Source organism: Emys orbicularis, chromosome 1, assembly GCF_028017835.1.
Source record: "Emys orbicularis isolate rEmyOrb1 chromosome 1, rEmyOrb1.hap1, whole genome shotgun sequence".
NCBI classification, from domain to species: domain Eukaryota; kingdom Metazoa; phylum Chordata; order Testudines; family Emydidae; genus Emys; species Emys orbicularis.
This window is the reverse complement of record NC_088683.1, coordinates 46,591,133-46,618,674: the sequence shown is the minus strand read 5'-3', so window position 1 is coordinate 46,618,674 and position 27,542 is coordinate 46,591,133. Positions and strand designations below refer to the sequence as shown.

The following is a 27,542-nucleotide window of genomic DNA, read 5'->3' as shown; positions in this document are numbered from 1 at the left end:
CCAAACAGCTGATTGGCACTGCAAGCCTGGGAGGCGGGAGAAGTGGAGCGGCTGCTGCGCTGGGAGAGGGAGTCTGAGCTGCATGTGTCAGCGTGCCACCGGCAGCCCAGCCCAGGAATGCTGTAAAAAAAAAAAATTGGGGGCACCGCTTTTTGGTGCGGGAAGCCATACCCAGCACATTGCTCGGCCCACACCGCTTCCCGCAGCCCCCATTGGCCTGGAGCGGCGAACCGCGGCACTGGGAGCCGCGATCGGCCGAACCTGCGGACGCGGCAGGTAAACAAACCGGCCCGGCCCACCAGGGTGCTTACCCTGGTGGGCCGCGCGCCGAAGGTTGCCGATCCCTGATTTAACCTTTTATTTACTTTTTAACTAGAACTCTAGTTTAGAGTTATTCCCCCAACAACACCACTAAGAAAGTTACATTATTCACAAAATGTACTGTTTTTAATATCTAATGCATTACTATATAAAGTCTTTGGGCCCTATTCTTGCTGTGAAGGCCTGATCCAAGTTCCACTGCAATCAGCAGAAATCTTTCCATTGGTTTCAATGGGAGTCTTACCCTGGCGGGCCACGTATCAAAAGTTGCCGATCCCTGGGTTAAATGAATAAAAATTACCCTGGCTAATAACATTTTCATATAAAATGGTCCTATCCAGGCCAAATAGGCCTTTTGTGGTTGCACCACAAGCATCCCAGGAAATACTGCCTCAAAGCAGCACAACCTGTGGAAACAGCCACATGATGGCAAATTCAGCTTTATGTGGTCACCCAAGCCTGCTGTTTCTCAGAGCTGGAGATAAAGATTCTGCTCAACAGAAATGCCAAGAAGATTATTTAAATGGGCTATGGAACCGTAGGGAGGCGGTGTGGTTCCCCGCCGGCCCAGAGAGGGACGAGCTCTGCCGAACACCAGAGTGGGCGGAGCCAGAGCACTCCAAGCCTGCCCCCGAGAGGGTCAGGTACCGGACAGGAAGTATAAGAGCCCAACCCCATAGCTCACTCGAGAGGCAGCTACTGGAGAGGCCAGACGCCTTTGGCCCAGCTCCCACTGGGGAGACTCCAGCAACCAGCGGCGGACCTGGAGACTGGCCTGACTGGCCAATGCTTGACACGGATCAGCATGTGGGAGAGTTGCTGAGCCTACCCCTCGCCAGCTACCCAGAAGAGTCGCTGAGCTTACCCCTTGCCAGCTACCCCAAGGAGCCAATGGTGATCGACCCCCCTGAGGACACCACTTTGACCCAGGTACCTCCAGAGGGGGAGTTGGGAAGTAGCCCTGAGGCAGCCGACCCGAGTCTGGCTGCAACACTGCCGGAATGCATGTCAGTGTGTTGTGGCCGGGATCCCCACTGACACAGCAGCGGGCCATTGGCCGCTGCTAGGGCCCCGGGCTGGGATGCAGTGGAGTGGGAGGGCCTGCGTCCGCCCCCTGCCACCCAACGCGTGGGTGGCAGTCTCCCCCTCTCCCAGGCCACTTGGAGCCTGAAGCCTGGATGTGCTAGTTACCTGTGTTTGCTCAGCCCCTGCCCAAGGGCCTGAGCTGTGACTCATTACTGCCACGCCCTGACCCAGGGCCTGGGCCTGTTAACTGCTAACTGTTACCTGTGTGTGCTCAGCCCCTGCCGGATGGCTTGAGCCAGGACTCCTGTGGCCGACTGATTCCCCAGGGGCCAGTGCAGGGACTAAGGGAGGCGGTTCCTCGCCGCCTCGGAGAGGGACAAGCCCAGATGAACCCTTTCTACAGGAACCAAAAGAGTGATAATTCCCCACAGTATGACAACTGCCAGGGTTGTAGAAAGGAGTCTATTATGATAGTGTTTTCTAGGTTGGGGGGGTCACCATTAGTAACAGTGATTTCCAGGACTCCTTTCCAGACAAGCTCTTTGCAATAGGGTCCATGTTGTTTTATGTACTTGTATGATACAATGTGACCATGCTCTTGATTGGGGCCTCCGGGCGCTACTGTAATATATAAATAAAAGTAGAAATATTTAGGGTGGGAAAGCCCTTTGATTCCTAGCACAAAGTTAGGCTAATAATAATAGCTTAGGCCTGGAACAAGTCTTCCCTTGTGAATGGGACGGTGTAGGGGTAGGGAGCATTGTTAAAGAAGATGAGAAAAATTATCCTCTCAAGCAGTATCAGATCTCCCTGCTGCCCAGCTGCTTGAGAGGAGAGTCTCTCTCATTCTTGGTTGTTTGTAATTTTGTAGCCTGGTCGACAGTGCAGAGTTTACTTCTGGATAAGTCGGGCTGCTGTACATCTGGGGCTTTGTACAAATTGGGCAGCCTCCGAGGGATTGCATATCCCAGAAGACCATACACATTTCAGTCTTGGCAGATCTCCATTTCAATGTATCCGAAACAGAATTGGTCTGGCAGAAAAGCGCATGCTGCACCCTTAAAGGGTGCAGTTGTATAACTGTGTCATTAATCTGCATCCCTGTGTTGGGAACTGTGTGTGTAGTTGCACCATCCTAGCTGGAGCTCCAAGATGCATTTTGCTTCAGGCAGATATAATACCTCCCAGATTCACAGAGCAGGCAGCAGCTGCACCATCCTTAAGGAGGGTAAAACATTTGCTCCTTTTCACTGTAAACCAGCTCCATTGGATAGAGTGGCGACAATAGAACCATTTCCCCACTGAGTCACTCAGCTTCTCTGAAGCACAATACCGCCCCGAGTTTCCATTGACTTAGTACATCTCAGACCTCCCCCAATGCAGGGCAAAGCCTTAAAGACGCAACCAAGCCCCTTAATTAGTTAGTTTGTGCAATGTTTGGCAGATATAAAGCATTAGATAAGTCCTAAGTATTATGATGATGATTATTTTAGATTTACAAAGCATTTCTCAATCCTTTGAAATGGGCAGTTATAACTTGTTTGAGATTGAAAAGCTTTCGATCAGTCCAGAACAGGAAATAAATGTTCAACTTGCACTGGTGAGATATATTTACAGAACAGCTACAAATTTTAGATATCCAGTGCATGACAAAAGATCAAAACACAGATTTATTATTGCTATTTCCAAAACTAGATGTGCAACCTTTTAGGCATTTCTGTATTGCAGAGGAGACTGGCCAGGTTTTAGGCTATCTGCAGTTACATGTATTTATGATCTGAAGAGAGAGAAGAGAATATGAAGAAGTTTACTTTCATGTCCTCTTACAGAAATTCTTTAACTTGCATGTACATAAGTATAAGGCTACATTCAAACAGGCTGCTGGAAAGGGACATAATGGGCACACCTATGGTGTCCAGATAGTAAGTGTGAAAAATCAGGACAGGGTGAGGGGTAATAGGTGCTGATATAAGACAAAGCCCCGAATATTGGGACTGACCCTATAAAATTGGGACATTTAGTCACCATAGGCACACTCTTCCTTGCCTTACCTTTGAGAGTGAATGTATCAATAGGTTGAAAAAGCAGCATTAATGTGCACCCATGGCCTGGCTGAGACCAGAACAGTTTGTTCCTTTCAAGAGTAGGAAAATTGTGCATGGAAACTATACATTGAGGCCTGAGGTCAGTCAGGCCTGAGTGAATATAGTATGTGTTTAAAAATGCACACTACACCCCAGATCCCTAGTCTGTGCCCTGTTACGCCCCTGAAGGTTGGTGTTGCTGTGACTTTTTCCAAGACGCAGAATCTTTGAGGCCATCTTCTGCTCTGCATGACTTGTGATGGATGTGTTTTTGCTGGTTGTAGGCTCAGAAATAGCATCTGCCAAAATGTATCCCCATACTATTAATTTTTCATAAGATGATCAAAATTAAGGAGAGAGGTACCAAAGGCTCTGGTATAAAGCAGTACAGAATTTGCTTGTAGTCTCTCTATACTTAAGAATTATTTATGAATATACATATTTAAGTATCTAGAATAAAGGCACCACAGAAAAGCTTTAATTTTAAGGTTGCATGGATATCTTTTAGCTATTGTACTCATATATTACATGCAAAACAAAGTGTTCCCAGGCAAAGAATATTCAAAAACATTTTGTTTACTTTGATAAATTGTTTAATAAATGCTTCTTAATTATGTTCAAATAAGTGAAAAATATTCTTCAATATTGCTCCCTAGGGAAACAAACATTCTGGTAATGTTTCTACATCAAAATAATTTATTTACAATTTTTCCCCATTTTGCTTCTGGAAACATATCTCAAGAGGCAGTGTATGAACATTAGTTGGTTTTGAAACTTCATTTACCAAACAAAATGATCTATCAATACAGGTAAAAATAATCTCTCTCTACAGACCTGCAGGATTTTAATTTAAAGAGGAAATGTTATTGCTATGCTTATTGATGTAATACCTCTGTACTTCTGTGTTTATGAGAAATATAGCTATTTACATAATAGAAGGAGGTTTTCATTTTATAGACTTAGGCATTCTATAGACCTTAGCTCAAGAGTGGGTGCTAGGAACACCTGAGTTCTCATCCTGGCCTCTGCAGCCGTGGGCAAGTCATTTAAACACTCTGTCTTAGCTGCCTGTCTGTAAAATGGGCTTACTAATACTAACCTTCCTCCAAGGCATGTTGTGAGAATTTATAAGTACTTTCAAGAAGAAAATGCTATGTTAGTGTTGTGTAGCATGATGATGGGCAAAATCCTACTGTCAGGAAATGATATAGGTAGACTCCTTCATAGTCTACGGAGATCTACAGTGTATGTACAGGGAAGCAGACTTCCATTCAGATGGCAGGGAGAGTAGTTCCTATATTTGTATTCCCCTTATCTGTGATCAGTATTTTAACCAATAACTAGAATTACATTTGCGTCTAAATTTACATATGTGGATGCAGTTTGATCTAGTGATGAAAGCATGGGACTGGGAGTCATGAGACCTAGTTACTAGTTCTGACTGCCACTGGCATGCTGTGCAATCTTGGGCATGTCACTTATATAATCTATAAAATGGAGGTAACTCCCCAACCTTTTAAAAAGCTCTTTGGGATGAAAAGTACTATATAAATGCAAAGAAGTGGGGTTAATATTACAAATGTTCTTGGGCTAAGGTACCCTGCTTCTGCTGACAAATAGCAGCTCTTCTCATCATCTGAATGTAGTGGTCTTAAATGTAACGGTACTCAGATAAATTAAGTCATAGTTATGCTTATGCTAGAAGACTTGGGTCAAACCAGCTGGTCTGAAATTTTATTCCCAATATATTATCTCTAACAATGTTTTCTATTAATATTAGATATAACATCTAGGCCAAATATTTGTAACTGCTATGTTGTTCATGCCATCAAGTACCATTTACTTTTATCGAGTAATCAGATTCTGAATGGAAACAGTAGGTGAGCATTTTGTGGCATGTTGTGTCTAAGTCAGTGAAGTGAAAAGAATGTGACAAATCTGTGCATTTGTGATGTCAGCCATGCCACAGCATAGCTGTAGCGTGGTAAAGGGAATACTTAAGTTGAATGGGACATCCATAAAACAAGTGTATCTTTCTCATTAGAATACATAAGAATGGCCCTACTGGGTCAGACCAAGGGTCCATCTAGCCCAGTATCCTGTCTTCCGACAGTGGCCAGTGCCAGGTGCCCCAGAGGGAATGAACAGAATAGGTAATCATCAAGTGATCCAGCCCGTCGCTCATTTCCAGCTTCTGGCAAACAGAGGCTAGGGACATCTTTCATTTAATGACTATGCATGCCCCAAAAATGTGGTAGGTGACTTTCAAGGTTTAGAAAACTGATTTTTTTCGCTCACGTGTGGCATTCAACAATGGCTAACAGACCACTGTCACTGTTTGGCTCCTCATAAGGGTCACATTTGTAAGAAATAATAGCACCCTGTTTCATTTTGATAGTGTCTTCATGCTAAAAGGTGAGGCTTTTAACATGCGCCGCTGGAACATGCGAACAGGCCGGCTTCAGGCACCAGCCTGGCAAGCAGGTGCTTGGGGCGGCCACTCCGGAGAGGGACGTCACGTCCAGCTATTCGGCGGCAATTCGGCGGACGGTCCCTCACTCCCGCTCGGAGCGAAGGACCTCCCGCCGAATTGGCGCCGCAGATCGCGATCGCGGCTTTTTTTTTTTTGGCTGCTTGGGGCGGCCAAAACCCTGGAGCCGGCCCTGCATGCGAAAACAAGGTTACATCTTTCATTAGCTGCCATCTCAGTTCTGTGTGGTCTTGGAGCACATGTTCCAAAGTAATATCTAGTTCCTACTTGGTGATCTGGCTTGCTAATGTAGAGGTCACAAATCAAACATTAGAGATCAGAAGATACATTGGTCACCATTTGAAATTTGACATTTTACTGACAATTACCACACAGTAGTGTCCCAAGATACCAGCATTATCTCCTATTCTAACTATAGGAAAATATTACAGTGTGTCAGATACCAATAGTTAAAACACAGTGGTAAATGTTGACTTTTTGACACTGACCATTGCCGCTGTACTCGGTATATTATATTTGCCTCCCTATTCATGTCAATCCCACACAGCAACCAGAGAAAGTTGCAGTCCAGCCCTCCCTCAAGTGCTAGAGACTGCTCCTTCCTGTAGCCCATGTAAATACAGTAAAGGGATTCGACTGTGTACGGGGCCATATGATTTAGGGTGTGCTCAGGTGAATGCACTGTCATTTCTCTATGGAGAGGAGGTGGTCTCTCCCCTCAGCAGGAGGGAAACTGACAATTTGAGGAGAAGAGGGGGATGGTGAAGGGACAGAGGCAGGCAGTGGGGAGACTAAAAGATAGAGACAGAAAAAAATCAAGAGTCTGTGAGTAAAGTAAGAGAAACATGGGCAGGGGGTGAGGGCAGGATAGACAGACATGCAGGAGAGGGTCCCTTCATTTGGAAGCTGGCTCGTTGAGTAAATCTGTGTTTGATGGTGTGTTCCTGATCATCGGTTCTGGTCATCTCCTGTCATTGATTCATGTTGTCCCGGAGATTCGGAACAGGAAAACCAAAGGTCCTTCAGATCCCATGGGTCTGGTCTAATGTGCACCCCTGCAAGCAAGAATCACTGCAATCCAGTCCATCTTTTCAGGAAGTCATGAGAGGCACTTGAGGGTCAAAGACTGAGTTGGGCATTAGACAGCACTAAGTTAGAGATTTGGGAAAGGGGAACTTTGAACTATAATAATAACCTAAAAGAGGCCTGTGCATGCAAAGATCGATATAGATATATTTCTTTATTAAGGTTACATTTAGTTAAGTACACTTAGTAGTAAGCTAGAGAGAGAGAGACTGTGTGTGTGTGTGTGTGATATATATATATAATGTGTGTGTGTGTGTGTGTGTATATATATATATATATATATATATTCAAATTGTTCTAATTTTGTTTATTATCTATATTCTTCATCTATTTAATGTTGTAGGTAGGTCAAATCCAGTTCCATTTGTTCTGGTTTAAATAAAATCCCCATTATGTTATTTTTTTGGGTTAACCATTTATATTATCTTTGCTACCATTAAATAACCTTTTTGTCATGGTGTAACACACCACCACCCCCAGCTCTCGCTTGCCGAGTAAATTATACCTCCACTGTGATGAACCATTGCTAAATCTTGGTCGGTGGTTTAGGGATGCGGTGACCCTCGGATGTACTTTGAATGATAACACAATAACCCTATTCTGAGAGGTCTGTTTACACCTGTATGGGCACTGGCCACCACAAAAGTGGCAGGGAAGAGCCATAACTATGACCCTGACCTTTCCACAGAGGTCAGTGGATCTGGCTGGGAAAGCAAGCAGGGTGCTGTAGCAGAGAAAGTTCACTTCCCCCTGGACACCAGGAAGCTCCAAGACTCTGTGATACTCTCTGAGGTACAGTGCCTCCCACTGCACCTGCTGGGGTTGTGCCGGTCTTCAACAATGCTTACTCAGCACAATTGATCCCAAATATGTTACAACAATACACATTGCAAGTAAAGGTTCAAAACAGGCCATGAATACCAGCTCTGACATGCACAAAGGGTTTAAATTAGGCAAGCAAGTGCTGAATGAAAACCTACCTACCTTTATTTTTTTCAGAACTAAAGAACCCTTCTTTAAAAAATAAAAACACCTAATAAAAGGAGATTTTCCAGTATTTTTAATGCCTTCTGATAAATGACAAATTTTGTAATGAAATTCTGGACTGCTGGGCAAAGATAAAGGGTGACAGTTTGCTAAGCAAAGGGACATTAACAGTACTTCCTAGAACCCTTTATAATTGTTACTAGAAAATTTAAGAAAAATTTACTCACTGTTGTTGCAAATGAGGGCAACAATTCTACATTCCTGCAAAACTCCAAACATCCCACTGAGCTAAATGGGAGGAGCTGTAAAGAGGTTTGCTCACCAAAGTCCCTTAAAGGACAAGGAGTTCACAAGGATTTCAGAAATGGGCCCAATGGACTTTAATTGTAGTTAAAACTGTATTCTCTGCTGTTTAAAGAGGAGAGCTCTCATCTGAAAAGAAAGAGTAACCTAAGGGTATGTCTACACTACGAGAGTAGTTCGATTTTACTTAAATCGAATATGTGGAATCAATATTACAAAATCGAACGTGTGTGTCCACACTAAGGACAGTAATTCGACTTTGTGAGTCCACACTAACGGGGAAAGCGTCGACATTGGAAGCGGTGCACTGTGGGCAGCTATCCCACAGTTCCCGCAGTCCCCGCTGCCCATTGGAATTCTGGGTCGAGCCGCCAATGCCTTCTGGGTAAAAAAATGTGTCGAGGGTGCTTTTGGGTAACTGTCGTCATCCGTCCGTCACTACCACCCTCCCTCCCTGAAAGTGCCGGCGAGAAATCAGTTTGCGCACTTTTCTGGTCAGTGACAGCGCGGACGCCACAGCACTGCGAGCATGGAGCCCGCTGCGACCATCGCTGCAGTTATGGCCGTTGTCAACACCTCGCAGCTTATCATCCACCTTTCCCAGAGGCAGATGCAGAGAAATCAGGCGAGGAGGCTACGGCAGCGCGGTGAGGGTCTGAAGTCTGAGAGTGGCACAGACCTGTCAGAAAGCACGGGACCCCGCGCCGAGGACATCACGGTGGCAATGGGTCATGTTGATGTTGTGGAACGGCGATTCTGGGCCCGGGAAACAAGCACGGACTGGTGGGACCGCATAGTGCTGCAGGACTGGGATGAATCACAGTGGCTGCAAAACTTTCGCATGCGGAAGGGGACTTTCATGGAACTTTGTGAGTTGCTGTCCCCTGCCCTGAAGCGCAATGACACCCAGATGCGAGCAGCCCTGACTGTCCAGAAGCGAGTAGCCATAGCCCTCTGGAAGCTTGCAACGCCAGACAGCTACCGGTCAGTCGCGAACTACTTTGGCATGGGCAAATCTAACGTGGGGGTTGTTGTCATGCAAGTAGCCAACGCAATCATTGAGGTACTGCTCTCAAAGGTAGTGACCCTGGGAAACGCGCAGGTCATCATAGATGGCTTCGCCGCGATGGGATTCCCAAACTGCGGTGGGGCTATAGATGGAACTCACATCCCTATCCTGGGACCGGAGCACCAGGCCAGCCAGTACATCAACCGAAAGGGCTACTTTTCAATGGTGCTGCAAGCACTGGTGGACCATAGGGGACGTTTTACAAACATCAACGTCGGATGGCCGGGCAAGGTTCATGACGCTCGTGTTTTCAGGAACTCAGGTCTGTTTAGACGGCTGCAGGAAGGTATTTACTTCCCGGACCACAAAGTAACTCTTGGGGATGTGGAGATGCCTATAGTCATCCTCGGGGACCCAGCCTACCCGCTAATGCCCTGGCTCATGAAGCCCTATACTGGCGCCCTGGACACTGAAAAAGAACTCTTCAACTACCGGCTGAGCAAGTGCAGAATGGTGGTGGAGTGTGCTTTTGGCCGTCTCAAGGGGAGATGGAGAAGCTTACTGACTCGCTGTGATCTCAGCGAAACCAATATCCCCATTGTTATTGCAGCTTGCTGTGTGCTCCACAATCTCTGTGAGAGCAAGGGGGAGACCTTTATGGCGGGGTGGGAGGTTGAGGCAAATAGCCTGGCTGCTGATTACGCCCAGCCAGACAGCCGGGCGATTAGAAGATCCCAGCGGGATGCGCTGTGCATCCAGGAGGCTTTGAAAGCTAGGTTCCTGAGTGAGCAGGGTAACCTGTGACTTTTAAGTTTGTGTACAGAGAAGCTGAACCTGCCCCCGTTTCTTTACCCACTAAATGTTCAGTATCCTCTCCAGTTACATACCCCGTTCCCCCCCTTCCAACACACGTTTAAAAATAAAATCACTTTAATTTTGTTAATGAACACCGTTTTCTTTATTACTGTTTTCGCGGGAAAGTGTTGAACCTGGGACGCAGACTGTGGTGGGGAGCGGGTGTAGTGTAGTGATGCAAATGACGCTTCTAAACTCCAGGAATGACAGGCTCCGCAGTGGTGGACTGGTTGTTTCAACGGAGCCTGCCACCCCTCCTGTTCGGAACTCTGTGTGTGTGGGGGCTGTGTGACTTTGTGGCAGGGGGAGGACGGTTACAGATCCCCTGCTGCGTGGCTCTGTGATCCGGGATAAGGACCGCTGCATAAGATCTCTAACTGCCCTCCCCCGCCACAAAGTCACAGAGCAACCCCCACCCCCCCACCACAGAACATGAAAACCACCTCCCAGACTGACCAGGGTAACTAGTGACTGCACTGTGTGTGTGCCCTGCTGCTGAACCTGCCCCCGCCTCTGTACCCTGGTAAAGGTGACTGTCCTGTCCAATTACCAACCTCCTTCCCCCCCCTTCAGACAGACTCTCCTCTAAAAGAACATGATGGAAACAGTAATTAACAGAAACGTATTTTTTATTAGCAACTACACATGAAACTGGGGGGTGAAACTTGGATGGGGGCTTGGGTGAGGCGGGAAGGAAAGGACTTGTCAAATTTTGGGGAATGAGAGCCTTCTAGTAGTAGAGCAGTCTGCAGGGGTGGAGTGAGAGTTTTCACGGACTCTGCCGCCCCTCCTTCTTTGGACTTTGAGTGAGGGGGGTATGGGACTTGGTGGCGGGGGAGGGCGGTTACAGATAGACTGCAGCGGGGCTCTGTCCTCCTGCCTCCGGTCCTGCAGAACATCCACAAGGCGCCGGAGCCTGTCCGTTTGCTCCCTCATTAGTCCAAGCAGCGTTTGAGTCGCCTGCTGGTCTTCCTGCCGCCACCTCTCCTCCCGTTCCATGTGTGATCGGTGCATTTGGGACAAGTTATCCCTCCACTGGGTCTGCTGGGCTGCCTGGGCTCGGGAGCAGCCCATAAGTTCTGAGAACATGTCCTCCCGTGTCCTCTTCTTCCTACGCCTAATCTGCGCTAGCCTCTGGGAGTGTGATGCCAGGCTAGGTCGGGAGACAGTCGCAGCTGTGGGAATGGGAAAAAGGGAGTGAATTCCTCAGAAAGATAAATTTAGTTGTGAACAAAGAATATAGTCTTTCTCTGTGAACAAGACCATGCACAGCACCTATCACATGCGCACTCAGGACAAGGTCGAATTTTCGGCCTTCGCATTCAGTGCCTGGGGTCTTGCAGTGCAGATCAGAGAAGCGGGGCAGGACACCGGAATTTGTGTAGCAGGCAGACATGGTAAGCCGTAGACTTGTGGCTGCTTAAAACTTTAATAGTAGCACTGGCCTCCTTTCACATTGAAAGCAATGCCAGTCCCTGCTGCCAGCAATCCGGCAAGCATGAACTCTGCCCCTGTCCCACCCCCTCGCGGCTGTCCCAGGGAAAGATCCCTGTATGCTGCCCCTCTCCCGCCTCCACCGCGTGGCTGTAAACCGCCGGTTACAGTTCTGTAAAGGAACAGGCAAGCAGTCCCAATACTAACATTCCCCATCCTAATTCAAAGCAGGTCACCATGAGCGACATCACTCTGATGAGGATTTCAGAGACGGAAAAAGAAAGGATGCTTCGGGAAAGCCTGCAAAGACCAGGGCCGTATGCTGCCATGCTCTTCAGGGCAATGATCCCGGAGTACTTGCTTGTCTCCTGGCGCGGAAATGTTTGCTACTACGGAGGACCCAATAAGGCCGCTCTCCCCAGGAACCTGATGCAAAGGCTTTCCAATTACCTCCAGGAGAGCTTCGTGGAGATGTCCATGGAGGATTTCTGCTCTATCCCCGGACATATAGACCGGATTTTACTGTAGCTGCACTGGCAGGGACTAAACAGTAGAGCGGCTTGGGCAGAACAATCATGCTAAACGGGACATTGTTAGATTTTTTTTTAGTAGTTGCACTGCCAGGGACTGAACCGTTAAGCGCCTAGGGCAAAGTAATCATGCAAAACCCATTGTTAATATTGTTAATATTACTGTTCTGTAAAAAATAAATGTTTAGATGTTTTAAACACTTACTGAGTGATCCTTCCCCTGATTCTGTGTCCGGGTTAACGGCTGGGGATGGTTGGTAGGGGATCTCTGTAAGGGTGATGAAGAGATCCTGGCTGTCGGGGAAATCAACATTGTAAGCGCTGTCGACTGCCTCGTCCTCCTCATCTTCTTCCTCATCTTCCCCATCCGCTAACATGTCCGAGGAAGCGGCCGTCGACAATATCCCATCCTCAGAGTCCACGGTCAGTGGTGGGGTAGTGGTGGCGGCCGCACCTAGGATGGAATGCAGTGCCTCGTAGAAACGGGATGTCTGGGGCTGGGATCCGGAGCGTCCGTTTGCCTCTTTGGTCTTCTGGTAGCCTTGTCTCAGCTCCTTGATTTTCACGCGGCACTGCATTGCATCCCGGCTGTATCCTCTCTCTGCCATGGCTTTAGAGATCTTCTCATAGATCTTTGCATTCCGTCTTTTGGAGCGCAGCTCGGAAAGCACGGACTCATCGCCCCACACAGCGATCAGATCCAAGACTTCCCAATCAGTCCATGCTGGGGCCCTCTTTCTATTCTGAGATTGCACGGCCATCTCTGCTGGAGAGCTCTGCATCGTTGCCAGTGCTGCTGAGCTCGCCACGATGTCCAAACAGGAAATGAGATTCAAACTGCCCAGACAGGAAAAGGAATTCAAATTTTCCCGGGGCTTTTCCTGTGTGGCTGGTCAGAGCATCCGAGCTCGGACTGCTGTACAGAGCGTCAACAGAGTGGTGCACTGTGGGATAGCTCCCGGAGCTATTAGCGTCGATTTCCATCCACACCTAGCCTAATTCGACATGGCCATGTCGAATTTAGCGCTACTCCCCTCGTTGGGGAGGAGTACAGAAGTCTAATTTAAGAGCCCTCTATGTCGAACTAAATAGCTTCGTGGTGTGGACGGGTGCAGAGTTAATTCGATGTAACGGCGCTAAATTCGACATAAACTCCTAGTGTAGACCAGGCCTAAGAAAGGGACAAATCCTGCTACTGTAGTCTGGCAAAACACCAATTGTCTTTTATGATAAGCAGTTGAGGAAGGTATTAGCCTTCTGTTTGTATTTACGTAATGCTGACAGACCCCAGTCGTCGGCGGGCAGGATCAAACCTGGGACCCCTGGAGCTAAATGCATGAGCCTCTACTCAAGTGGTGGGCAACCTGCGGCCCGCAAGTAAAGGCCGCAGTTCCCGGCCACTGGGGACCACTGGGCCACGGTCAATGTAAACAAACTGTCTCGTGGTCCACCAGTGGATTACCCTGATGGGCCACAGGTTGCCCACCACTCCTCTACTGCATGAGCTAAAAGCCATATGGCTGTTAGCAAAGGCTGTAGAGCAGACTCATTAATCTCTCTCTCTCTCTCTCTCTGTGGTCTCTGTGCCACTAGATGGGACAGAACACCACACCCAGGAGGTTTGTGGGTTACATTTATATAGCATTCAGTCCCAGGGGAGCCTAGTCCAGTCAGTAAATAGAGTCAATAAATAATAATAACTGAGGAAAGACTGTGAGAGTCAGACCATAATGATAATTATAAATTGTTTAAATTAACATCAAAAAGTGTAGTCTTGTTTGATTTTAATGTAAATGTGTTGTTTGAAACACACTTGGGATGAAATGGAAGTTATTTTAGCATGTTACATTTACTCATAAAAAAACCAAACCAGTGGCCTAACATTGCTCTGATGTATAATAAGGGAGGCCCACATTTGATTCCAAAATTTCTCTTTCATTACCCAAGCTAGGGAGGCTTGTGATCTGTGGATGCTATAGAGTGTGATCTGAACATTTACTCCTGGGGGAATTCTGCACCAAAAAATTAAAAATTCTGCACACAATATTTTAACATACTGCATATTTTATTTGTCAAAATAGCACAATATCATCACACCAGTTTCAATTATTTTTGGTCATTTATTTCAAAATACCTGTCAGCAAGTATGTCTGTAACAATACAGACAACAAAAAAGATTCAGGAAATGTTTTTTGACAAATAGATTCCTTACTAGGCATATTAATACAGAGCTCTGAGTAATAATTCATTTAAACTACAATACAGAACCGTATTTCCCGCATCTCTCCGAAGAAGTGCAAAGGCTTGGGGGAGTCAGGGGTAATGGAGGAGCTGAGGAAGAGGGAAATAAATTGTTGGGAAGGAGCCTGGGTGTGAATTTGGAGGGTTTTTAGGTATGGATGGAAAAAGTATGGAACCGTTTTTTTGGGGGGGCGGGGAGGGATTGTTAGGGAGCTTCCCGCAAGCAGACCCTGGCTGACTCCTAGCCTCTCCCATTCTGCCCCTGTCCCCATGTGTTCCTGCACCCTCTTGTGTCCTTTACCCCCTGCCTACATGTCCCTCCACCCCCACTCAGGCACCCACTCCCCCATCCCCATATAGCACTGCACCCCTCCCCCTGTCCCCATGTAGCTCTGTGCCCCCACCAGCCATTCTTCTGTGCCTCTGTAGCTCTGCACCTCCTCCCCCATCACCATGTGGCCCTGCACCTCCCTCCTCCCTGTGGCTCTGTGCCTCCACTCCCATTCAGTCCCTGCCCCAATCTGTCCTCCCCCACTAGCCCTTATGATCCCTCATCTGATCCCCCCCGCAGCACCCCACACTGTCTGTCTCCCCAGAGCCCCTGTCTCCTGACCTGGCCTGACAGGTCCTGTGAAAAAGGCAGGCTCTTTCTCTTCCCTCACTGGCCAGGAGCTGCTGCTGTGTTCTATTGCCACAGCGCCCTCAGGTGGGTAAAAGGTGGAACTTCAGCAACATTTCAGCAGAAGTTTTTTTTCTGCACAAAAAATAAAAGTATGTGCGGCTCATTAATTATGCACACACAGTAGCACAGAATTCCCCCAGGAGTAGAGTATTACAGATTGAAGGACATTTCTGGTTTCCTAAAGCAGTAGTAGCTAGTCTCTATTCCCAGTATGATTTGTAGTTATTCATAGTCATGCTATATGCTATCTGGGGGAAATTGTGGAACTCCTTAAGACTGGGGCTAGGAAGACCTTTGGTGTGAATGTGAGAGTGGAAAAACTTTAGTATCAAAAAGAATGTAAGTTTGTATTCTTGTTCAGAGAGGACATAGTCAGAAATGGGTTTTAGCTATATTTCAGCATGATTTTAATTGGACACAACATCCCTAAGGTCTTTCTGATGCAATATATATTATAAAAATACTATTTTAGGAATCCACCAAGGGCTGTAGTCATAAAGAAATACATGCTTGGCTGGGTTGCATTCACTCTTAAAAATAAAGTTGATGTGTGTTCTACTTGCCATTTAGAAAGGAAAATCCCCATTTTTTTTTCCAAATCCAGAATTCCATTACGGTTATGAGAAATATATATTTTTTTAAATAAAAAAGGTGTGTGAGGCAGAAAAATATATAATTTCATATATCATAAAACATTTTTGCAAGAAATTGGCTGAGAAAATATTTTCACATTAATGATATGCAAACCATGGCCAATAGAAGCACTCTTGCTCAGTTATAAACAGTCACTGTCCCTACGACTGTCCATTGTATAGCAAATAAAAAGTAAGACCGTGGCACCTATAGTAGAGCTATTATCATTATTTAATATCAGTTATTGGTTTGTTCAGCATCAGCTAATGGACTCACAGAAGACAGGATACATTGGGGAAAACCAGAGGAGGGAATAAATAAATAACTTGGTGTGTGTATTTATTTATTGAACATCTTTGAATAAATGAGATTTTAGGAAGGGTTTGAATGAAAAGAGGTTATGGCTTGTGATGTTGGGATAGAAACGTCATTCCATACATTAGGGACAGCCCAAGAAAACGCCTGGAGACAGGAGTAGGAAGGAAAAAAACATGGCATTAAGGGCAGTAGTATTGGAAGATTGGAGGTGCCTGGACACAGTGGGATACAAGTTCTAGGATATAGGGTAAGTTGGAATTCTGCAAGTTCTTGATGGCAAGGACAAAAACTTTAATTTTAATGTGGTGTTGAATAGAGAGTTGAATGAAGAATTTGAAGCAATGGGAAGTGTCATGATTAGATCAAAGGGCAAGGAAAACAATGGTAGAAGCCACATTTTCACTAGCATGGAGGGGATGCAACTGTATTCTGAAATCAGCCTCTGTTATTCCTAAGAATAGGACTAAACAACACAGAGGGCTGTATAAAGAAACTATTTCCTAGTCAACTTAGGAGAAACCTAAGTTGATCTCAGAATACAGGTTCACATTAAGACCACAAGATGCCAAGACCATACCTTATAATGCCCATCTGTGCTTCTTGTCATGGAGTCCTGCAGGACTGCCTCTCCGTGATATTTTGGACATTTGAAATGAGAGTGGTCATCTTTTACCTTCTAATTGTGGGTTTCTGCTGCACACCTCTGCACAGGACCAACCAGAATTTAGCTTATCTTTTCATCTTAAATTGTGGTAATTTACTTTTCTCTCTGCTCTGATGAAAGTTACATGTTTGGGAATGACAATATAAGCCCTATAGGTTGCAGAAAATGGGATTGAAGATGCTATTGCTAACTTCTAACATTTCATGTGTCAAGCTTTTTGTTTTTTGCATCAGACATTTGAGGTGTTCTGGAAAATTGCTATTTGGTATTGTGGTGGAGTGGAAAAGGCCACAGAAGAAAGAGGTTGGATCAAGGATAAGCGTTACCATAAGCAAAGGGGAAAATACTCTCAATTTAAGAAGGTGGGTTTTTTTGTTTTTGTTTTCCCTAGGCTGCTCTCCATATGCTAGCAAGGTAGGAAATACTGGAATTTAAATAATGGAAGTTCTGTCCTCAGAGTTTAGGTATCTGCAAAAGCACCTGCTTCAACAAGGTCAGCTCCTGAGAACTTAACATAGGTCCATTATACTTTCTATTCAGTAGTTTTACAGTTTCTCTATAGCTTCAGTAGTGAATGATAGAAGATGAAACCATCTATGAGACTAATCCTCTAGTCCTCTCACATATAGAACTACTATGTAAGACAGAAGTATGATTGCTCAGAGCTCCGGTATGAAACTGGAGAAAAGCCTGTTGAGAGTCTTTGGGTTAAGTTTAGAGCTGAGAGCAACAAGGGTGATATCGTGGTGGGCGTCTGCTATAGAACACCAGACCAGGAGGATGAGGTAGACGAGGCTGTCTTCGGACAACTAACAGAAGTTTCCAGATCACTGGCCCTGGTTCTCATGGGGGATTTCAATCACCCTGACATCTGCTGGGAGAGCAATACAGCAGTGCACAGACAATCCAGGAAGTTTTTGGAGAGTGTTGGGAACAACTTCCTGGTGTACGTGCTGGAGAAACTAACTAGGGGCCATGCTCCTCTTGACCTGCTGCTCACAAACAGGGAAGAATTGGTAGGGGAAGTAGGAGTGAGTGGTAACCTGGGCAGCAGTAACCATGAGATGATCGAGTTCAGGATCCTGACAAAAGGAAGAAAGGAGAGCAGTAGAATAGGGACCCTGGACTTCAGAAAAGCAGACTTTGACTCCCTCAGGGAACTGATGGGTAGGATCCCTTGTGAGGCTAATATGAGGGGGTAAGGAGTCCAGGAGCGCTGGCTGTATTTTTAAGAAGCCTTATTGAGAGTGCAGGAAAAAAACATCCCGATGTGCATAAAGAATAGCAAATATGGCAGGCGACCAGCTTGGCTCAACAGAGAAATCTTCGGTGAGCTTAAACACAAAAAGGAAGCTTACAAGAAGTGGAAACTTGGACAGATGACTAGGAAGGAGTCTAAAAATATTACTCGAGAATGCAGGGGTGTAATCAGGAAGGCCAAAGCACAATTGGAGTTGCAGCTAGCAAGGGATGTGAAGGGTAACAAGAAGGGTTTCTACAGGTATGTTAGCAACAAGAAGATGATCAGGGAAATTGTGGAACCCTTACTGAATGAGGGAGGCAATCTAGTGACAGATGATGTGGAAAAAGCTGAAGTACTTAATGCTTTTTTTGCCTCAGTCTTCACAGACAAGGTCAGCTCCCAGAATGCTGCACTGGGCAACACAGTATGGGGAGGAGGTGAGCAGCCCACAGTGGTGAAAGAACAGGTTGAGGACTATTTAGAAAAGCTGGACATGCACAAGTCCATGGGTTCAGATGTAATGCATCCGAGGGTGCTGAGAGAGTTGGCTGATGTGATTGCAGAGCCATTGGCCATTATCTTGGAAAACTCGTGGTGATCGGGGGAGATCCCAGATGATTAGAAAAAGGCAAACATAGTGCCCATCTTTTAAAAGGGGAAGAAGGAGAATCTGGGGAACTACAGACCGGTCAGCCTCATCTCAGTCCCTGGAAAAATCATGGAGCAGGTCCTCAAGGAATCCATTTTGAAGCACTTGGAGGAGATGAAGGTGATCAGAAATAGTCAACATGATTTCACCAAAGACAAGTCATGCCTGACCACCTGATTGCCTTCTATGATGAGATAACTGGCTCTGGATATAGGGGAATGGGTGGACATGATATATCTTGACTTTAGCAAAGCTTTTGATATGGTCTCCCACAGTATTCTTGCCAGCAAGTTTAAAAAGTATGGATTGGATAAATGGACTATAAGGTGGCTAGATCATTGGGCTCAACACGTAGTGATCAATGGCTCAATGTCTAGTTGGCAGCCGGTATCAAGCGGAGTGCCCCAGGAGTTTGTTCTGGGGCCGGTTTTGTTCAATATCTTCATTAATGATCTGGATGATGGGATTAATTGCACCCTCAGCAAGTTCACGGATGACACTAAGCTGGGGGGAAAGGTAAATACACTAGAGGGTAGGAAAAGGGTCCAGAGTGACCTAGACAAATTGGAGGATTGGGCCAAAAGAAATCTGATGAGGTTCAACAAGGACAAGTGCAGAGTCCTGCACTTAGGACGGAAGAATCCCATGCATTGCTACAGGCTGGGGACAGATTGGCTAAGAGGAAGTTCTGCAGAAAAGGACCTGGGGATTATAGTGGACAAGAAATTGGATATGAGTCAGCAGTGTGCCCTTGTTGCCAAAAAGGCTAACGGCATATTGGGCTGCATTAGTAGGAGCATTGCCAGCAGATTGAGGGAAGTGATTATTCCCCTCTATTTGGCACTGGTGAAGCCACATCTGGAGTATTGCGTCCAGTTGTGGGCCCCCCCACTACAGAAAGGATGTGGACCAACTGGAGAGAGTTTAGCGGAGGGCAACGAAAATTATTAGGATTTGGTAGCAGCCTTCAACTACTGAAGGGGGGTTCCAAAGAGTTTGGAGCTCAGCTGTTCTCCATGGTGGCAGATGACAGAAAAAGGAGCAATGGTCTCAAGTTGCAGTGGGGGAGGTCTAGGTTGCATATTAGGAAAAACTATTTCACTAGGAGGCTGGTAAAGCACTGGAATGGATTACCTAGGGAGGTGGTGGAATCTCCATCCTTTGAGGTTTTTAAGGCCCATCTTGACAAAGCTCTGGCTGGGACGATTTAGTTGGTGTTGGTCCTGCTTTGAGCAGGGGGTTGGACTAGATGACCTCCTGAGGTCTTTTCCAGCCCTAATCTTCTATGATTCTACTAGATTTTAGTGATTTGTATATTCAAAATGAAATTAGATAAATGTAGGTACTAGTACAGATGGTTTCTAAAATGGAGAATCTGAAGTGAAGAAGGGTATCCTAGCATATCGATATGCTTGTCGTTTTTTTCTTTATCTCTAGGGTACAGTCCAAAAGATGGGCATAGGACATGGAGTATTAAAACCTTATAGTCAGAATCTGCCAGTATTTAACAACTGTGAACCCAAATGTAATTGTTGTTACATTGTAACAACCGAAGAGAAAAGTAAAACTGAAACCAGGTGTGATGGGGTGTATAAGCCACACACTGGCTGAGAAAGGGTTAACTAGAGCTTGTGATCTCTATTAGCCCCATCTTGTCACATCTGGAGGGTGGGTCAGGCTCAGAGAGCAGTTAAAGTGAAGGAGTTCAGTGCAGGTGGGGGAGGAGACCCTGGAAAGAGGTGGCTTGGAGTTCCCTCTGTGTGGGAAGGCCTGCCAGAGGCCAGGTGAAGAGAGAACTGTGGCAAAACTACAGGAGTGGAATTAGCTCCTGTGTGGGGCCTTGGAAAAGGTGCAAGACTTTAGGGAGGTAGCCCTGTGGGCTAGTCTCTGTTGAAGGATGGAGGACTGTGGAGTATTTAAGATGGACTAAAAACTCAACTCTGGTGTGGGTGGAAGTTGCATAGTTTATATTTTTGTCTAGTTTTTTAATTTTGCTGAGGGACTCCAGGGGGAAGCCCTGTGAGCTGCTGCTCTGGAAAAAGAGTGAGGCCGAAGAGGAGCCCAGGATGAGAGGAAGATGGTGTCTTGACTACCACAATTTTGATGGGCACTATTTGTTTGGATTATTGATACTTCAAAGGGGAGGGAACTATAGTGTGACATGGCTGGAGGGCCAGACTACTAAAGTCCTGAGGAGGAGGGTGTGGCAGAGTTAATGTACTGCTGTGTCCTCCCAGGAAGTGGATCTCTGGGATGGTAAAGCTATGATGCAAGGCAATAAAACAAAAACACCAGTCCCCCCCCCAACCCAAGCCCACTGTGGAATACATAACAGAGCAGATATCTCTTAATGAATGGATGAGACTCTTAATCCTCACTTTAATAAACTGGTTCACCGCCAGTATGTGGGCTATGAGTCCATTCATCCAATTGAGAATTTGGAAATAATCCAGGTTACTGTAGGTTAATTTAGAATGCAGTCTCTGTCTCAGCCTGATTTTTGCATTTAATTGACGCTAGTTGGACTAGTTAAAGCAATAAGCATAACATTAGAGAAGGAATATAGAATGTGATTTCTCTTAATTCTAATATTCTCTTCCCTCTTTTATGATATACTTTACTAGGAGACTGAATTTCTCTGATAATGGAATTACTATCTATAAAACAGTTATATCGTTAGCTTACAAAGCACTTAAACATAAATAAGTTATGCTCTCTCTTTATCTAATTATGAAAAAACTAATAACCACAGGATATAGGGCAGTTGTTGTGAAGAAGGAGGGTGTGGCAATTAATAAAGAAGAGAAGTAGGGTGGGAGGGATAGCTCAGTGGTTTGAGCATTGGCCTGCTAAACCCAGGGTTGTGAGTTCAATCCTTGAGGGGGCCACTGAGGGATCTGGGGCAAAATCAGTACTTGGTCCTGCTAGTGAAGGCAGGGGGCTGGAGTCAATGACCTATCAAGGTCCCTTCCAGTTCTAGGAGATAGGATATCTCCATTAATTTTAAGGGTGTGTAGATTTGTCTTTGCTGAGGACAGGAAAACAGGACTCAACACAGGGGGCTGAGGAATGAAGCTGAGAGTGAGACAAGGTAGCAAAGAGAGAAGTAGGATGGTAATCCCCAAATGACCGTGGGGAGTGGGAAGGTGATTGGGGTGTTTTTCTCGCTAAAGCTCACTGTTTTGTTGTTACTCAAATAATATTCATGAGTAATTTTAATTAATGTTTATAAAATATGTACTGAAGCATTTGGAGGGGGGACAGGGAAATATTTAGGGTGAAATTTACTCTTGAGTGTGGGAGGGGCAACATGGGGGAGAACAAAGAATATGAACCACTTATGACCTATTTTGAGGATTTATGTGGGACTTAGTGGCATATAGGACTTCTGCTTGCCTTTTGCATAGGGATAGATTTTCTCATTACAGAATTTTAAAGGGCCAGATATTCCCCTCTAGTGGAAACCTGTGGTTCACCTCAAGGAGTCTCCTCTGCATGTTGTGCTCAAAGGGGTGGATTCAGGCATTTGTGAAGGGCTAAGAACGGAAGCTGGAAAGCCCTAGGCTCTTCAGGGAAACCAGGATCCATCTGTCTAGATGCTCATAAATGCTGTGCTGGCATTCTCTCTTCCTGTTCAGGCCTGTTCTCTACCTCCAGGAAAAAGGCATTGTGAGGTGTTAACGCTACCCCAGTCCTGCGGGAGTTTATCCACTCTTTGCCAATAAGTTTTAAAAATGAAGAAGCCTGTAATAGTCTTTCTTCACCTTTAGCATGAGGATTAGTACCATTACTTTCTGATATTATATGGACCTTGTAACAGCTATTTATGCCATTGTCGACTCAAATAGGTATATTGTAATATGATCTCTACATGTGCTAGCCTTGACGGTGACTCAGAAGCTACAGTTAGCACAGAATATAACAGGCATGGCCATATTACATCAGTACTCCCAAAATGGCACTGGCTTCTTGTTCACTTCCATATGTAGCTCTATGTGCTGATTCAGATCTTTAAAGCTCTATATTGTTTGGGTTCTAGTTTCCTCCAAAACTACATCTCTCTTTACGTACCATTGCAATAGATGAGATCAGCTGATGTGCTTGTGCTTGCAGCCCTTTGGTTTGAACAACAGAGCATTTCTCATGATTACTAACGAAATATATATATCTTCAAACAATCACTGCTCATCACTTGCAAAGATATATTATTTTGTCTATGGGAAACCCTGCTTTACTATTAATAAACACAATGGGCCTTACTCACCACTGTTGTACTCCAGTTTTATGCTGGGAGAAGCCTACTGAGGTCAATAGAGTTCTATTGTCATAAAACTGGAGGAACACATTGATGAACTGAGCCAGAAGTATCTAAAATATTGCTGGATAACAGAAAACCATATGTGCATTTGACACCTATCTGTTGGTGGTAGTGGGGTCTGTGGTATGAGCAGAGCTCTAGAAGTCAGGTTTCCAAAGTTCTCTTTCAAGCTGCCACTGACTCAGTGTGAGAACTTGGGCAAATCACTTAGCACCTCAGTCATCCCATTTTTTTAAAATGGGTGTCAAAATGCTCGTCTTCCTCACAAATGTATTTTGAAGGTTAATTTCTTTATAGCCTCAAGATTAACTTTGAGATCCCCATCTAAAAGGCACTCTAATATAAAGAGTAATTATTAATGGAAGCATAAAGTAGCTCTCTTTAGTTGAGTTGTCACCATTCACTATCTTGATAGTACAACGGTATTGCAGTTCACTCAGAATAACTGAGCTAGTGCTGCTGATAAATTGCCCATGATTATTTAATGTTTTATTTTTCTTTGACTGAATTTATGTTTGTACCATTAAGTGTTTCAAGTCTGATGTTTTATTTTTTTGGAAACAGATAACTACAGTCTTGTGGGTAGGTTAAAGTGTAAGGGATCCATTCAGGATTGTAAGGGTGAGTAGGTTAAGACAATGCAAATTTGGACTAAGTGGTATTTGTAAAAGTCATAATATTATGACATATTCTGAGCTGAGAAGGACATTTTAAGGGAAAGTACCCTATGCGTGTGCACCCGCATTCCCTGTGCTCCCCAATCCCTCCTGAACTTAATGGGTGAAATTCTGGCCTCACTGAAGTCAATGGCAAAGCTTCCATTGACTTCAGTGCAGCAAGGATTTCACCCAATAGAGTTGTGGATGTGCAAGGAATTCCGGATCAGGCATTGTGATTAGAAATGTGGTATGTTAGTTTGGCTTTAAAAAAATCTTTTCATAGCTTGTCACAGAAACTAGTAATTAACCCTGAACCTAGTAAATTTCCAGCCTTAAATATCAAAGAGAAGTATGTTCAATTTGTAATTGTATCTTTATGGGCTATAGAAATAGATTCCAGAGTAAGAAAAATAGAGCTTTGTTAAAAGAAAAGGGCTTTAAAATAATATTGGTGGTATAGGATTCTGTTAGGAAAGAAACCAACATTTGTTACAAGATAACACATACACTGGGAGTATTTTGACATTTCTGAGGCAGTGGGAGATACAAGAGGGCTGTCCCTAGATGACAGAAGCTGCAGAGAAGAAGGCTCTTAAGCCAACAGTGTCAGAACTGTGCAAAGGGTAGAGAGGAAGTTAGTGCTAAATGAGCAGAGGGAATAGGGCAGACATAGTCTGAAAAGTAGGCTGGAGCAGGTCTCATGCACCTCTCATTTAGAGCCAGATAGTGCTACTCTCCGAATTGACCACATTGCTGTCACAGTGACGTGGCCTTAAGTTACTATATGGTGCACAGCACACTGGCAGTAGTGGGATCCTTACCTGGGGGCTTGTTGCTGTATTTATACATGGATCTGAAATCTTTTTTGGCACATCACAGGTGGCAGTTTTATTGTTCAAGGTGAACATAGTGCTGGTTCGAGATTGGCCTGGACTGAAGCACCCTATCAGGGCCGGCTCTGGCTTTTTTGCCGCCCCAGGCAAAAAAGCCTCCGGCCGCCCCCCCCCCCCCCTGCGGGGCGGGGGGGGCGGCCGGAGCCCCGGGGGGAGGGCGGCGGGGGCTCCGCTCTCCCCCCAGCAGGCCAGGGGGAGGACGCCGGGGAGGGGAGGGCGGCAAGCCCCGGCGGGGGCTCCGCTCTCCCCCCGGCGGCCAGAGCGCCGGGGCAGGGCGGCGAGGCCCGGCTGGGGCTCGGCTCTCCCCCCGGCGGCCAGAGCGCCGGGGGCAGGGCGGCGAGAGGGCGGCGAGCCCCGGCTGGGGCTCGGCTCTCCCCCCGGCGGCCAGAGCGCAGGGGGCAGGGCGGCGAGAGGGCGGCGAGCCCCGGCTGGGGCTCGGCTCTCCCCCCGGCGGCCAGAGCGCAGGGGCAGGGCGGCGAGCCCGGCTGTGGCCCCGCTCTCCCCGGCGGCCGGAGCGCCGCGCCGCCCCCCTCCAGGTGCCGCCCCAAGCACAAGCTTGGTGGGCTGGTGCCTGGAGCCGGCCCTGCACCCTATTCATACACCCCGAGCTAAGTCTGGGGAGTGCAGCTCGGGGTCTGATTCTGCACCTGAACTCTGCCCCTCAGGCCTGACTCTCATGCAGGTGACGTGCTGGTTGACAGCCCTCAAGACTAAAAACCTTGAGTCACACTACAGATACTATAGCCCAGTGCTTCTCAAAGCCGGTCCGCTGCTTGTTCAGGGAAAGCCCCTGGCAGGCTGGGCCGGTTTGTTTACCTGCCGCGTCTGCAGGTTCGGCCGATCGCGGCTCCCACTGGCCGCGGTTTGCCGCTCCAGGCCAATGGGGGCTGCAGGAAGGGGCGTGGGCTGAGGGATGTGCTGGCCGCCCTACCTGCAGCGCCCATTGTCTTGGAGCGGCGAACCGCAGGCAGTGGGAGCCGCGATCGTCCGAACCTATGGACGTGGCAGGTAAACAAACTGGCCCGGCCCGCCAGGGGCTTTCCCTGAACAAGCGGCGGACCGGCTCTGAGAAGCACTGCTATAGCCAACAAAATGAAATTCAATGAGTACAAATGTAAGGTATTACACTTAAGAAAAACCATATGCACAAATAGAGAATGGGGGGATAACTGGCTTGGCAGCAGCACTGCTGAGAAGGATTTGTGGTGGATCACAATCTCAACATGAGCCAACAATGCGATGCTGTTGCAAAAAAAAAAAAAAAAAAAAAAAAAGCAAATGCTATTTTGCATGCTATGCTTCTGTTAATGCAACCCAAGTCACTGGAGGTGATAGTACTGCTCAACTCGGTGCTGATTAGGCCTCAGCTGGAGTATTGTGTCCAGTTTTGGTCACTGCAGGATAGAATGATTGTAGAGAAACTGGATAGGATCCAGAGGCCAGCGACAAAGATAATCGAAGGGATAGAATGCAAGCCATATGCGCAAAGGATGAAGGAAATGGGAATGTTTAGTTTGGAAAAGAGGAGACTAAGGTGGGTACATGATAGCGGTCTTCAAATACTTGAAAGGCTGCCTAAGAAAGATGGAGGAAAATTGTTCTCTTGCCACAGAGGGCAGGACAAGAGGCAATGGGTTCAAACTACAGCATAGCAGATTTAGATTAAATCTCCAGAAAAACTTCTGAACTGTAAGAACTGTAGGACAATGGAACAGACTGCCTAGGGACGTCAAGGCAGCTCCTTCACTGGAGTCTTACAAAAGGAGGCTGGATAGCCATCTGTCTTGGATGGTTTAGACATAAAAAATCCTGCATCTTGGTCAGGAGTTAGACTACATGACCATTGCAGTTCCTTCGAATCCTATGATTCTATATTGATCAACTGGCCAAAACTGAGTTCAGTGCGAGTCTTGTTTGAATAAAGGTTGCTTAACTGTTTCTCAGTCATTCTGGGCCCAATGAATACCTTGTGTGGAGAGGATGGGTACACCAGTTTTAGCAAAAGAATGTGTCATCCCAAAAGGGGGCTGGGTTAAAAAGACATAGAGTAAAACCAGGCTGTGCTAAGGACATCCCCTCGATCAAGCTGTGAGTGCTGGCAGAGCTTAGCTTTGCTCCAGGTACGTCTTCACCTGTTTCCCTGTTGAAATGACACTTTGACATCATAAGAAGAACCCTCAATGGCGTGTAGAGAAAGATGTCATTTTTATTCTATGCTGAATATTTCTAAACTGTTGTTGGTTTGCTTTCACAATAAATCAGGAGTTTAACACCGTTAGATATTGATTGCATATTGAGTGTTTGATACAACTGTCTAAAAATAAATGTAAACCTTTGTTTCCCTCCCCGCATTAACTACTTTTGAAGTTTTCAGTTATGAACTCAGTTTTCTGAGACAAAAATACGTATTGTTTGAAAGTTTCATCACAAGCATCAAGTCAGTAAAGGCTTGGCTGCCTGGTCTCTCTGCAGACTTATGTAAACTTCCAGAGACCTTGTGTGAATGGAAGGAGTCTGAATCTGTGTCCATGGTAATCTCTTCAATGTGTGGAGGAAGTTACAATGGCATTAAGCCATGAAAAGGATCACTTGTTTTCATGGAAAGCAGTCAAGACATGCTTTGCATTCAGATAGCCAAGTTAATCAGAGCTGGACATCATTTATTAAGGGTTTCTCTTTGAAAGAGCTTAATGCTGGTCACCTGCTACACTTATTATATGACATAAGCAAATTATACAGAAAAGTTGGAGAACAAATACATCGCAAGACAAAAAATCCCATAATTATTTAGAACCTCCACTGTGAAACTGGAAGCATGACTGTCGTATAGGCCCAGGTTCATTGCCTAGCTTCTGCCAGTGGAAGCTGACTGATGTCAGGCTGTGAGCCCCGAGCAGCAGGAAGTCTGCAGCACAAGGCCCTCAACTCCCATTTCACACCCCTGAGGAGGATGGGGATGAGATGGCGAACACATCCAACAAAGTAGGCATGGAGGGGCCAGGGCACCCAGAAGTGGTGATTCAGAGAATCTCCCATGGAGCATCCACCATAGGGCTCCTATGGGACCCTGGTCAGAGGGCATATCTGCTCCCCCAGTGGAAGGTTAGCCTGCTTTG

General features: G+C 46.1%; 1 protein-coding gene across 1 annotated transcript in view; it reads left to right on the top strand.

The window, feature by feature from the left end:
- Positions 1-648: 648 nt before the first annotated feature.
- Positions 649-27,542, top strand: part of PTPRZ1 (protein tyrosine phosphatase receptor type Z1) — a 196,499-nt gene continuing 169,605 nt past the window's right edge. Inside the window, exon 1 of the mRNA XM_065401331.1 lies at positions 649-1,251. Coding sequence (XP_065257403.1) covers positions 649-1,251 — 603 coding nt within the window. The remainder of the gene's footprint in view (positions 1,252-27,542) is intronic.